This window comes from Phodopus roborovskii, unplaced genomic scaffold, assembly GCF_943737965.1.
Source record: "Phodopus roborovskii unplaced genomic scaffold, PHOROB, whole genome shotgun sequence".
NCBI classification, from domain to species: domain Eukaryota; kingdom Metazoa; phylum Chordata; class Mammalia; order Rodentia; family Cricetidae; genus Phodopus; species Phodopus roborovskii.
Genome location: NW_026126482.1, coordinates 12,425,174 through 12,438,583, shown reverse-complemented (window position 1 = coordinate 12,438,583; position 13,410 = coordinate 12,425,174). Strand labels below are relative to the sequence as shown.

Here is a 13,410-nt window from a genome sequence, read left to right as displayed (position 1 = left end):
AGACAGACAGACAGACAGACAGACAGACACACACACACACACACACACACACACACACACACACACACACACGCTCAGGTGGCCAGAGTTCTCCACTTTGTGTTTATAAGTTAAGGCTTAAGACTTTTTTTATTTGGGCAAATCATTTAAAGTGTTCACACTTAAAACACTTCATAAAAGAGAAAATGGATCCATTGAACTTTACCAGAAGGGAAAGGCTTTGCATTGCTTTTAAAAATTTACTCTGAGCAGGATGAAAACAAGATAAAGACTGGAAAATCTTTACAATAACATCGAACTGACAAGAGATGAAATATTTAAACAGTAAAGGCGCAGTCCAGTAGGAACTCACAGACAGTAAACTCAATAGTAAACACACAATCCGATTAGGAAATAGGGTCATTTATTCAGGATACTATATAAATTATAGAAATAAACATGAAAATATTTACTGTCTTTAGCCACTAGGGAACGGAACATTAAAAAGCACATCTAGGAGCATAATGTTTTTATTTGTGAGTTCATTACAATAAAGTGATTTAGAAAAACCTGCAGTGAGATAATACACATTCGAAAGCACTAAAATTTATGCTAATAAGGATGCCAAAACAAACAAAAGACTCTAGGTCTTGAGTCCGTATAGAAAATATGTATGATTGAAACTGATTGTAGGATGTCCAAATCATAGCCGCTTGAGGGTAGTTTTTTAGGACAGTGATTAATATTTTAATCACTCTGTACTTTGGGGATTTACAGCAGGCACAAAGTGCAAAATGAGGATTGTAAATACAAAAGTTTGGATATTGAAAAGGGTGAAGACAGACTACCTGGTGGTTTTATTCCCTGACCCTCTGAGATTTGCCAAGCCCCTTCTAAGCGGCAGTATGGTTTTTGCTTGTAAAAGGAATCGCACCCACTTTTTATTGCTTGACTTTTCTTCCAAATTCTTTTACTCCACTAAAAGAGTTCTTTTGTGGCTTTCCAGGTGGAGTGTTGCTTTTGGAAAATCCAAAAGGTGATAACAAGTTGAATCTTGTAAAGCTAAAGAGTGTTGTTACCAGCATATTTGGTGTTAAGAATGCAGAGCTGTCAGTCTTCCACGGTGAAACAGGTATGTGGACATCTTGTTGGTGGCTTGGAGTGGGCGGACATCTTGTTGGTGGCTTGAGTAAAGCTCTCTGGGATGAACTGGGTTCTAATCCCCAGCATCTGTCTAAAGTGCTGCTCTAGCAGTGTGCCTGAGGTCCCACACTGAGGCAGTAGGATCCAGGCTTCTCAGCTGAGTCCAACCAGTGAGCTCCCTAACTCGGAAAGTAAAGTGGAGGCCAGTGAGGTGGCTCATGGGTAAAGGTACTTGGGTTTTTACAATAAATGGATTGGAAAACAATTGAGGGAGACACCTAGTGTCAGCCTCTGAGCGCCACACATGCACGCACAGCAACTTAACTTTCTTTACCTGAGCACATATACCACACATGCACACAAACTTTTAAAACGAATTAGAACTTGTTTTCTGACTAATTTCCCTTTTCAAATATAGTTTTTCATGGCAAAATTTGAGATTCACATAGATTGAAAACATATGGGGAAAACATTGAAAGAGGAGAAAACAATTTATGTTGAATTTTAGGTTATGGGGGTTGTGAGTTTAGTACAGCATTTACCCAGAAAGCACAAGGTCACGAGTTTGGATCCCAGCAACACCCCACCCCCAAGACACCCATGACAAATGACAAATATTTTACTGTTTAGTCTTGGCATTACTCAGATTACTCATTTGTGCGGTTGTATTCGCAGGGCTAGAGGTATGGGGTTCAGTGGTAGAGATGTGCCACGCAAGCAGAAGGCTCTGGGTTCAATCCCAACCACCAAACAAACCCCAATTTCCCACTGTTTGGTTGTCATTAAAGCCTGGCTTTGTAGGAAAAGCAGTGTCTTTTGATGAACAAATGAAATGGAAAGCATCACTGTGTCAGGGTGGATAGTAGTGAAGTTGGAAGTGAATATAGTGAATTGGGAAAAGGGAAGTGACTTCAGAATCGTTGTTGCTTTTAGAAATACAGAACCAAGCTGACTTGCTGAGTCTGAGTGGGCGGACACTGTGTGTGACTGCAGGAGCAGCGCCCTGTGCAGGCAACAGCCCCAGCACTCTTGTGTGTCAGTTCATCAACCTGAAGCTCCTAAATGCAGAGCCGCAAGGTATGTGCCCCCTCAGCACTCAGCTTGAGTGCCGGACACTAAAGCGCTTTCCCACGTTCAAATCTCTGACTTAGGCGTAATTTTCCACTCAACTTCAAACAGGAACAGCAGCCAGGCATGGAATGGCACACCCACCTGTAATCCCGTCACTCAGGAGGCTGAGGCAGAAAGGTTACACGTTCAAGGCCAGCCTGGGCTGTGTAGTGAGACCCTACCTCCCCATATTAATAAACAAAGTATTCATTCCCATGGTTCTTCAGGAAATACATTTGTTTTTGTTGTTTTGGTTTTTGCAGTGTGTTTATGTAGAAAGACCATCAGGAAACAAAAAGACCATTGTAAAAATTACATCTACATGGAACTCAGTTGTCTCCGTGCCTGAACTATTTGCGGTGTGATCTTACATTTGTTTTCTTGGGATCTGCCCTGAGAATTTGGACACCTCCAGCCTCAATCCATGGCTTCAGGGACCGTCATTGTGCACATTTTTGCTGGGATCCTTGTCTCTTCCCTTGACTATGCACTAAAAATCAGTTCCCCGATGGCTGGTGTTCATATGTCAGTTTCTCTCATTCCTCCTCTTCCTCACCTCTGACGGTTTAAGGTTACTTCTGGGCAGCCTGTGCCTCCAGCTTAAGCTCCTGTATCCACTTGAGAACGGTCTGCGTTGCTGGTTGGTGCTGTCTACGTACGGTTGCCACCACTGTTGGAACACGAGTTCTCCAGAACTGACCTGCTTTCTTCTTTCTTCTCCAGAGTGTCTAACAGGAACTGTGGGTACTCTCTTGCTTGAAAACCCACTTGGACAGAATGGACTCAGCCACCAAGGGCTTGCATATGAGGCAGCCAAGGTGTTTGGACTTCGGAGCAGGAGGCTAAAGCTGTTCCTGGATGAGACTCAAACACAGGGTGAGTAGCTGTGACCGGAAGTCTTTTCCTTCTTCGAAAGGAAACTTTGCTGCCAGTAAACATGCTGCTCATGTTTTGCCTGTGAAAGTGAGTTTTGTGTATTTACCTTGTTTTGTGTATTTTTGCAAATTAGGCAGAGATTAGCCATAATATAATTAAACGTAATAATAACTTAATAGTGATGTGCAGCCGAGTGGTAGAACACTTCCTTAGCATGTGTAAAATCCCCGGCTCCATGTTATTTAAATTAAGGGGGTGATGATGAAAATAGTTCATCTTTTTGGCAGTAGCTTAAAAATACATACTGCTAGGCAAATTTCTGTATTTCCTGACCTTAAACGTACAAGTGGTTCCCCCTCTTCCTTCGGGGATAGAGCCGGGGGGTGGGGGGTGTGTGGGGGGGGGAGTGGGGGGGTCTTTTAGCCGACACTCCCCACAGCTTATCAGGCATGCCGCCTGCATCTCCTCACTGGGCCACATAACATGTGAAGATCTAGAACATTGTCTTCTCCTGCCAGAATCTTGCTCTTAGCAGAGTGTCCCTCTGTCCTTGTAGCTGCGTTCTAGATTTTCCAGCCGGTCTGTGTTTCTTACCCTAAGTAAGATGTTCTTTCAGGACTTCCCTTTGTCTGTGGTGCTCTGCAGTCCGACTGATATGCCTCAGTTTGTAGGGTTTTACAAATTGTGTTCATTATCATGTATGCTGTGGGGCACACGTGCCACCACCACCTCTGATACCAACACAGCCTTGAGCACTTCTCAGACCTCCCTCAGAATCACTAATTTGCTAGAAAGATTCACAGACTAATTGAAAGGCGTTATACTTATAAAATTGCATATTATACCAATTAGAGTTAACCAGAGAAAGATATGAAGGACAGAAGGATGGTGGGGCTCTGGCTAATTAGGGACATCAAGTCATCCTTTCCTCGTAGAGGAATAGCCATTGTTACCTCTTCCAATCCCTAGTAGCTTTGGCCAGGCAGTGTCATCACCTAGGGAAGCTTGGTGGAACTTGGTGTCTAGAGTTCCGCTGAGGTTTAATGTGTAGACCCCAGTAATTCATTGCCTGCCTGGTTGGTCTTGGTCTCACAAGTTACCAGCTAGTACGCACACTTGACAGCTAAGTCTTCCCGGTGTGGCCACCTGCCCTGAGCCATTCTGCTGACAAGCTAATATATAATCAGAGCCCACTGTGAGCAACAAAGATACCCCTGTCAGGAAATTCCATCGGTTTAGAGACCCCCTTGGGAGCCAGGACAGAGGGGAGAGTGGCCTTAGGGTGGGGCCAGTGGTAGACAGTTAACAGTCTGTTTAAATGTTCACTCACAACAGCAGATTATTGACCTTTTTAAAAAACTTCTCTTCTAGAAATTACAGAAGATATCCCAATGAAGACTTTGAATATGAAGACTGTGTATGTTTCTGTTCTGCCAACAACTGCAGATGGCTAATAGTTATCTATGTCAGCCTGCCCTGACTTTCTACTCCTTACACACACACACACACACACACACACACACACACACACACACACACACACACACGGGCTCAGTGAAGGTATTTCCTTTGAGCACATGTCTAATATGCTGCTTTGAACCCACAGTTCAGATGGGATTAACTGACTTGAGACCTCACATGTTCACATTAACCTTAAACACCTATGCAGTTGTGTTGGGGGAGGGTCCTGAAGTTACCTCAGCACCACAAAGCTTATTTCTGTACTTGAGTTCTTTCTTTAATACAGAAAGTAGGAGTGATTTAAATGGCATAGTACATATATGAGTATGTTTATCATTTTATGGCCTTGTAAAACTGATTCGAGACCTTGTAAAGAAATGGACATGTTATATATTTCTGCTACCTGGATTTTCCTGGGTAATTTGATGAGACATTTTATGTTTGATTAAATCAAAACAGTAAACACTCTTCTCAGATACCGTATTAGAAGCAATTTATTCTCCCATAGTTTAATGAAACTTGAAATGTGTAATCCATACCCCACCCTGACAGAATTTCTCCGTTTAGACAGGCTGGCCTGGAACTCACAGATCTGCCTCTGCCTTCTGAGTGCTGGGTTTAAAGGTGTGTACCACCAACGCCTGGCTAAGGACACATTCCATTTAAATTGCAAAGACTGGCTTTATACTGTCCACAACACCAAAGAACAAAATCACCGACACCAGGGGTTACTTTAAAAGCGGTTCACTCTAGGTCAGCAAGATAAGACTGATAATCTAAATTTGGTCCCTGGGATCTACATGGTGGTAAGAGAGAACTAACCCCTACAGGTTACCTGTGACCATCACATACACATGTACTGACCCAGTATAGAGTCTGGGAAGGTGGCTGCTTCCTCAAAAGTCCAGGAAACAAAATAACAAATGTGTGTGTGTTCAAGACTTGCTCTGGGAAACCTACAAATTAGAGTTCCAAGTGCCATCAGTACCTTATAGGAAGCCCTGGGCCTGATTCTCCTATAGAGAAGCTAATTTAATAGTCTGTGGGGACTGTGGCTATCATATACCTTTAATCCTCACTCAGATCTCTGCAAGTTCAAGGTCAGTTTAGAGGTTGTAGTGTCCCTGATGAGCATAAAACCAAAGCAACTTGAAACAAACAAAAACAGTTGTTGGGTTTGCCCCCATAGCTCCTCCCACACCAAGTACAGAAAGTGACAGTCTAGGTATTATAATCTTTAAAATGTGGCTTGCTAGAGAAAGACACCATGTGACAGAGTTCAAGCAGAGGGTGTTTTTTTTTTTTTTTTTAAAGGGAAAACAATTATAAAAAGGGGAGGGGGAGACCAGCCTTCAGGAGTAGGAGCAGCAGGAGAGAGGCAGGGGGTGGGGAGAGGAGAGAGAAGAGAAAGGAACAGACAGACAAAGGGAGAGCAAGAAAGAGAAGAATGGGAGGTGGCAGGGCCCTTTAAAAGGGATCGCAGTGAACTGGCACAGGTGGTGCTCTTAGTGGCAGCAGCTGAGGCTTTTCCTGTCAGAACCCCAAAGGCAGGTCAGTACAAACGCCTAAATATTAACACTAGGGATGCCACATGACACTCCTGTTGTTATGGGGGAGGAAAAAAAAAAAAAAAAACAAAAGCACCTTATGGAAGAAAATGCTTACAGTTATGCTTACAGTTATGCTTACAGTTCCTGAAGCACAGAGTCCATCGTGGCAGGGAGGCATGGCTGAGAGCTCATGTTAGGCACACAGAGGCCCCTGTACTCACAGAGAAGCACTAAGAGAACCAGGCCAGTCTCCTCAGTAGAGATGAAAGTCAAATACTTACATCCCATTCAGAAATCTCAGACTAGATTTTGTTAATGATCTTGTGACCTTTTTGCTGTCTGTGAAGGCAAACCTCACCCACGTTTTTCTATAGAGACAAACCTCACCCAAATTCCACAGAATGATTGTCCCTGACTCTTCCCTCCCTAGAGGGTTTCCCATCCTTAGGGGAGATGTCACATGTATTTTATGGCCTGTTGACCTCTAGGCTATTGATCAGAGGTGACACCAGATTCTAAGCCTTTTAGCGATAGAAGTCACTGTTGCAGAATATTTCTTTACACTGTGTGAAGATGTGTCACTGTGATTGGTTTAATAAAGAGCTGAATGGCCAATAACTGACAGGAAGAGGTTAGGCTGGACTTCCAGGGACAGAGAGGACTGTGGGAAGAAGAAAAGTGGGTTTGCCAACCAGATTTGGATGAAGCAAGATGTGTAGTCCAGAGATGAGGTAACACACATGGCATGACATAGATTAATATAAATGGGTAATTTAAGCTCTGTCGTTATTTGGGAGCTGTCTGGTGGGGCAGGATAAGACTTGTTAAAACCCACCCTTTACAGTTTTGAATTTTGTATGATTGATGGTCAGTAGTTTGATTTGTGAATCTTAAGGAGTGACCTTCTGTTTAATAGCTGTTACAATGGAGAAATAAATACTATACAATCTTAGAAATGTCAAAAGGAAAAAAAAAAAGACCACCCACCTTCATGGTCACATATACTTTGTAAGAGAGTCTCTAAGTAGTCACACCATAGGCTTTATTGTGCACCTGGAATTGGAGTGATTGGACTGAGTTGTCTGGAAACCTTTTACATAATTGTGCTTTGTTTTAAATGTTGCAATAATGAGCAGCCTGGCATTAGACTCCTTGAATCCTGCTCCAGGCTGTACCTGGTTTCCATTTGTATCTTTTTTTATGGCTCAGTATGCTTTCCTGTCTGATGCCTGCAGAGACCCCCTCAGGCTCACATCTTGAACCACAAGCAAAAAGTAAGAGAGCAAACTGGAATCAGGCAAGGCTTTCAAAGCCATCCCTACCACCACCACCACTACCACCACCCCCCCAGTGACATACTCCACACTTCCTAAACCTCCCGAAACAGTGTCACCAACTGGGGACCAAATGTTCAAATGTCTAAGACCATGGGGGACATTTCTCATGCAAACCACCAATGATACCAAAATGATTTCTAACGGAAGGAAATGGCGTGTTCATTGTACCTATACATCATAGCTCATTTTAAACTATGTCTCTCTATTGGGGTTGGGGGTTTAGAATGAGGTCTGGAGGTATAAATTGGATTGTAAACACGAAAAAGGAAGGGGACTGTGAGCTAAAGATGGATGTGTCCCCCACCCCTTGTACAAAGCGACACATTTCTCCTACAAATCCTTCCTCTGCTGTGGCTTAGATGTCAGATTATATACCTCTGAAAACCCTGCCCACAACTGAGGAGCAGAACAGGCCTGGATGACATGAGCAGAAAGAAACGCAGGTTCCTTGGCTTGCCTCTGAATCCTGACCCACAGTGGCAGGTCGCACAACATGGAACTCTTTGTAAAGTGAGGGACTTGGAAGCATGCTCTGAAGTGAGGCAAAGAGAGCAACTGGAAAGTCCCTATGTGTGAGAAGTCTCCTTACAGTATGCAACAATGAGCTCAGCAAGCAGTTTTGAAGAACTAAATGCAGACACTCAGAAATAACATTTTAAGAAGTATTGTCTAATGTCCTTAGTGGGAGAATGCAAGTTTTTTAATTAGAGAAATACCTCCCAATGATCTGTTTTAACAGACACAATCAGTCAAACCAAGTCAAATGGAGTACTGAGTAATTTGGTGGGAGGCACACATATGCAGATTTTGTTCCCTCCTCTCTAGACCAAGTATTAGAATATCTTGAGGAAGCCTCTGTTGTGGAGTTAATGAACAATAAAACGACGACACTAAAACCTTTTGTCAAGTCTGGGAGTGGAGAAGCATGCCAGTAAACCAATACTAGCAAGGCAGAGGAAGAGGCAGATGGGTTGCTATAAATCAAGACAAGCCCGGAAGAGTGGGTGCTGGAGAAGAGTGAGTTCTACGTCTGGATCTGCAGGCAGCAGGAAGAGAGGACACTGGGCCTGGCTTGAGCATTTGAAACCCCATAGCCGGTCTAGCAACACATTTCTTCCAACAAGGCCACACCTATCCCAACAAAGACTTGCCTTCTAATAGTGCCACTCCCCAGTGACCAAGCATTCAGATCTATTAGCCTATCCAAACCACCACACTATGAAATAACATTAAAAACAAAAAAAGATAAAAGAATAAAACCGAAGTTGAAGGGCTGGAACTAATATTGAGGAAATCTAGAACGTGAAACAGGTAACTTAAGGACTTGTTCAATTAACAGACGTTTCAAAAATGAACAGGAGATACCATGGAGTAATTTCAGGAACGTTTCCAAGTCTGCGGAACACAAATTTCAGAATTAAAGTGACTAATCACATACTCGATGCAAACAGTGGGAAAAGACAATGAAGAAAAATTATTTTCATCGTTAGGATTTTGGGCCGTGACTTTTTATGATTGTAAATTTGGAATTCACCAAGAAATGGTTTTAACATGGATTGGGTGCAGGCATTAAGGAGGAGAAAGAGTCTGGGGCAGGGGCAGTACACACTCGGGCTCCTTAAGGGAGAGCACTTTTCCTTTCAGACCGTCAGCTCCTTAGAGACAGGAGAATCTTTAGTCCTGATGATTCTCGAATCCAGTAACTAACAAAGACCCACCCAGCAGTGAAGAGTTTATTGAGGAAGAGAGCCAGGAGCTGGAGGCAAACCCAAACTCTGACCTTCAAAAAGTCAGTCTATTTCTTATGAGATAGGGTCTGTGAAGGGGAGATGGGCTGTCATGAGCTCTCCTGTGGCCAGAAGGAAGGCCGTGCGGTGAGGGAGACAGCAAGTACATTCCCCAGAAACAAGGCACAGAGCAGGTGAAGCCTCTGCTCTTAAGCCAGAGCTCTCACGATTTCAGACCTAGACAGAGAGCCAAACCTTCTCAGTGCCTACTAGACACAGGTCACATGACTTCAACCTGGCCAACGAGGAGAGCCCATGCTACCTGGGCCGTCTGATTGGCTAAGTTCTAGGCATGTGACCAATCAGACCCTAGGTCAGGCTTCACAGTTGGAAGTGGGTGAGGGTTACTGAGGCAGTTGGTGCCTGTCTTGTGATTTGAGGGCAGAGTTATCTCTCCCAAGACATTAGCGGCAGAGTTGGCGTGTGCACTGAGCCACTAAATCAGGTTTACTCATCCAACACTGAGGTACAGTCTTGTCTGCCATGAGACTGCTTGCTTTGATGGATTCCATCATCCTGTGTTGTTTGCTTGTGTAAACCACTCTGGACTAGGTGTTAAGACATCGACCCTTGTCCGACAGTTATTTTGAGCCGCCCAACCCCCTCTGCTGCTCATTGTAGACTGTGTGGTGGCTCTGAGAACCCAGACCCCTCTATAGTGCTTTGTGGACCACTTCTGGCAACCGGGCCATTGTCCTCTTCTATGTCCTCAGTGATTTCTCTTTTATGTTCAGGCTCCTCCAAATCCCCAGACTTTGCATGTGAGAGAAAACCATAAGTATTTGTCCTTGTGTGACTGGCTTGTCTCATGCAACCCAGCCATCTCCAGTTTTATATATTTTCCTGAGAATGACACTTCGTTCTTACGGCTGAGTATATGGTTTTTGACTTGGGTTGCATACTGTATTTATTAATCTGTATATGGTGAACCATCCTTACATTCTTGGATGCAAGCTTTTAGTGTGTCGTTGAATTTGGTGTGGATACTAAATATTATCATTAAGGATTTCACATCCATGTTTAAGAAAGTTGACATAATTTTTTGTTTATTGTGTCCTTATCTAGTTTTTGCACATGGGTAATATTGCTTTTGTGGAATGTGTTGAGAATTGTCCCTACTCTTCTATTTTATTTAATACTTTGAGAAACACTGGAGTCTTTTTACATATCTAATAGAATTCATCCATGAATATATTTGGTCCTGGGCTTTTTGTTGTTGTTGTAATTTCTTCTTTAATTTTCAGCTACATTGTTTGTTATTTATCTATCCAGGTAATTAATATATATATATATATACATATATATATATGTTATATGTGTTTAGAAATTTGTCCATTTCTTCTAGTTTTACAGTTTAATGAAGTATAGGTCTACAAACTATTTCCCAATGATTCTTTAGATCGGTGGTTCTCAATTTGTGGGTCACGATCCTTTAGGGGTCAAATGACCCTTTCACAGGGTTCACCTAAGACCATTGGAAAACACAGATATTTACATTACAATTCAGGCACAGTAGCAAAATTACAGCTATGAAGTAACAATGAAATAACTTTATGGTGGGGGGTCACCATGACATGAGGAACTGTATTAAAGGGTTGCATCATTAAGATGGTTGAGAACTGCTGCTGTAGAATTTAGTCATATCTGCTATAATCTTGCCTTCTTTAGCATCTACTTTTATAATTTGTGTCTTCCCTCTCTTGGTCAGTTTGGGTAATGGTTTTGTCAGTTTTGTTTATCATTTCAAGTAACTGACTCTTTGTTTCTTTGGCCCTTTATGTTACTATTTTGGTTTCCATATCATTAATTCTAGTTCTGATCTTTACCATGTATTGTCAGGTACTGTTTGGGGGATTAGTTTCTTCTGTATTCTATGACCTTGAAGTGCACTATGAGGTTGTTTGAGACATCTCTGATTTTGTGATAATTGGAATTTATAGCTATAAACTTTCCTCACAGACCTGTTTTTAATTTTAAAACTCTGCTTTTATCAGTCGGCGTTGTGACTGAAATCTTCAACTTGCAGGCGAGAGAGGGGAGGAAGGAGGTAATGATGCAGCTGGGGCTGGAGGAGGCCAGCTCCCCTGAAGAGGTGGCCCTCACAGATCATTACATGCTCCTCAGGACCCTTGGCAAAGGCAGCTTTTCTGAGGTGAAGCTGGCCTGCCATCTCCACACAGGGGTTTGGGTTGCTGTCAAGATCTTGGAAAGGAGTGAGAAGAACGACTCTGTTATCATGACTGAGATAGATATCATTAAATCACTGGACCACCCAAATATTATCAAACTGTTCCATATCATTGAAACCAGAGAACACACCTATATGGTGATGGAACATGCTGCTGGGGGAGATCTGGTGAGCCATATTGAGGAGGTGGGCTGTCTGCAGGAAGAAGAGACCCAACGCATCTTCACACAGATGGTGTTTGCGGTTAACTACTGCCACGAGAATAGTATTGCACACAGGGACATCAAACCAGACAACATCCTGCTGGATGGCAAAGGAAGCGTCAAACTGTGTGACTTTGGCTTGGCCATCAAAGTCACCTCTGGGCAGAGGTTCAAGGGGTTCTGTGGCACCCTTGAATATTGTGCTCCAGAGATTTTCACTGGCGTGGAATATGATGCACAGGCAAATGACATCTGGAGCATGGGAGTGGTTTTATACACAATGGTGACAGGGCGCTTCCCGTTTGAGGCAAAGACCTATTCACAGATGAAGGAGAAGATGCTGCATCCCGAGTACTCCATCCCTTCCATGCTTTCCCAAAGCATTGTGAACCTCATTGTGCAGTTGTTCACTGTGGACCCTGAGCAGAGGCCCAAGATATGTGATATTATGCAGCACCAGTGGCTCAAGGGCAGTGAAGATCTTTCCAAACTCGAATCTTCCTTAGAGCCACGACCCATCAACCCAGCTCCCGGCATCATGGTGGCTATGTGGGCCATGGGTTACAACACCAAGGACATTAGAGACTCTTTACGTGAAAAAAAATTCAACAATATCATGGCAACTTACCTCATTTTAAAGCATCAGTCACCCCGGAGGGACAACAGTAACCATCCAGTGAAGCCTGTGTGGCCTAATGTTGCCTTGACACTTGCAAGCCCTCTCACCTCCCGTCCCCCCTTGAAGAGGACAGGGAGTGAGCCTGCGCTTCACATTTTTACCTTGCCAGCAAAATACCACTTGGGTGACAGTGCCAAGCTTGCCAGGAAGAAGGGTTGCAAAAGTTGCAGCGTGTCTGGCATCCCGTGCTGCCAGCAGAGAACTCTTCCTCCCAACACAGATCCCCAGTTTGCTCCTGTGGCTGCTCAGCTTGTAAGCAGCAGCCTTTGGGAGACCAGTATGACCTGCAAGGGTGTGTCCTTAGGTAATACATCATCAGAGGGTATTTCTTCTGAAAAATATCAGTTCTACAAGGCACCCCAGATTGTAGTGACCACTGAGAACAGCTTGTGCATCCAGAATATACCATCTGAAAAGAAGTCCAGAGAGGCACCCTGGGGTGTGACCACCAGTGGCACATATGGAAATAAGAGGCGTGAGTCCCGTGAGGAAGCATCTTCTGAAGAAAAATTCTCAGGTGCCCAACCCCAGGGCACAAACACAGCTTCTCCTCACAGCCTACACCAAGGCTGGAGGAGGTTTAAGAGGAGGATGGGGAATTGTGTGCAAAGACTATGCTGCTGCCTGCCAGTCCAGCAGACAAGTCAGGTTTCCCAGAAGAAAGTAACTCCAGTGGAGGGGGAAGACAATGGAGTTACACAAAATCAGGTATGTGGGGTGGTGAAGGTGGCCTGAAGCATTTCATTGTTTATGCATTTCTAAGGTCATTTGCAATTGACACATGATAACCATCCCATTTATGGGGTGTGTAATTCACGATGTCTGTGAGATCAGAAGGAACAATCCTTCTGTATAGCCTGTAAAAGCTTAGCTACAGGTGGTATGCAGCAGAAGATGAGGGCCAGAGGCCACAGAAGCAGCAGGAAGGGGCTGGATAAAGCAGGCAAGTGCTGTCAGGGGAGAGCTGTGGCAGAGAGAGTGAGCAATGCAGCATGAATAATAAAAACCCAGAGACAGATATTGGGGTTCAAGCTGAAGATCAGAGACGCAAAGCAGCCGAGCCACTAGAGAGGTCTCACCTCCACCAAGGCTGAAAT

General features: G+C 43.7%; 2 protein-coding genes across 2 annotated transcripts in view; both read left to right on the top strand.

Moving 5' to 3' along the window:
- Positions 1-5,045, top strand: part of Iars1 (isoleucyl-tRNA synthetase 1) — a 46,415-nt gene extending 41,370 nt beyond the window's left edge. Inside the window, exons 31-34 of the mRNA XM_051194316.1 lie at positions 986-1,111; positions 2,056-2,199; positions 2,956-3,108; positions 4,480-5,045. Of these exons, the coding sequence (XP_051050273.1) occupies positions 986-1,111; positions 2,056-2,199; positions 2,956-3,108; positions 4,480-4,562 (506 nt within the window). The 3' untranslated portion in view covers positions 4,563-5,045. The remainder of the gene's footprint in view (positions 1-985; positions 1,112-2,055; positions 2,200-2,955; positions 3,109-4,479) is intronic.
- Positions 5,046-11,296: 6,251 nt separating this feature from the next.
- On the top strand, positions 11,297-13,048 carry LOC127229422 (sperm motility kinase X-like). The gene has a single exon (XM_051194550.1). It carries the CDS (start codon positions 11,297-11,299, stop codon positions 13,046-13,048), a length of 1,752 nt encoding a protein of 583 aa, XP_051050507.1.
- The last annotated feature ends 362 nt before the right edge of the window (positions 13,049-13,410 follow it).

What these genes read in the sequence shown, in the direction of transcription:
- LOC127229422 (XM_051194550.1), top strand. Translation starts at nt 11,297, where the DNA reads ATGCAGCTGGGGCTGGAGGAGGCCAGCTCCCCTGAAGAGGTGGCCCTC.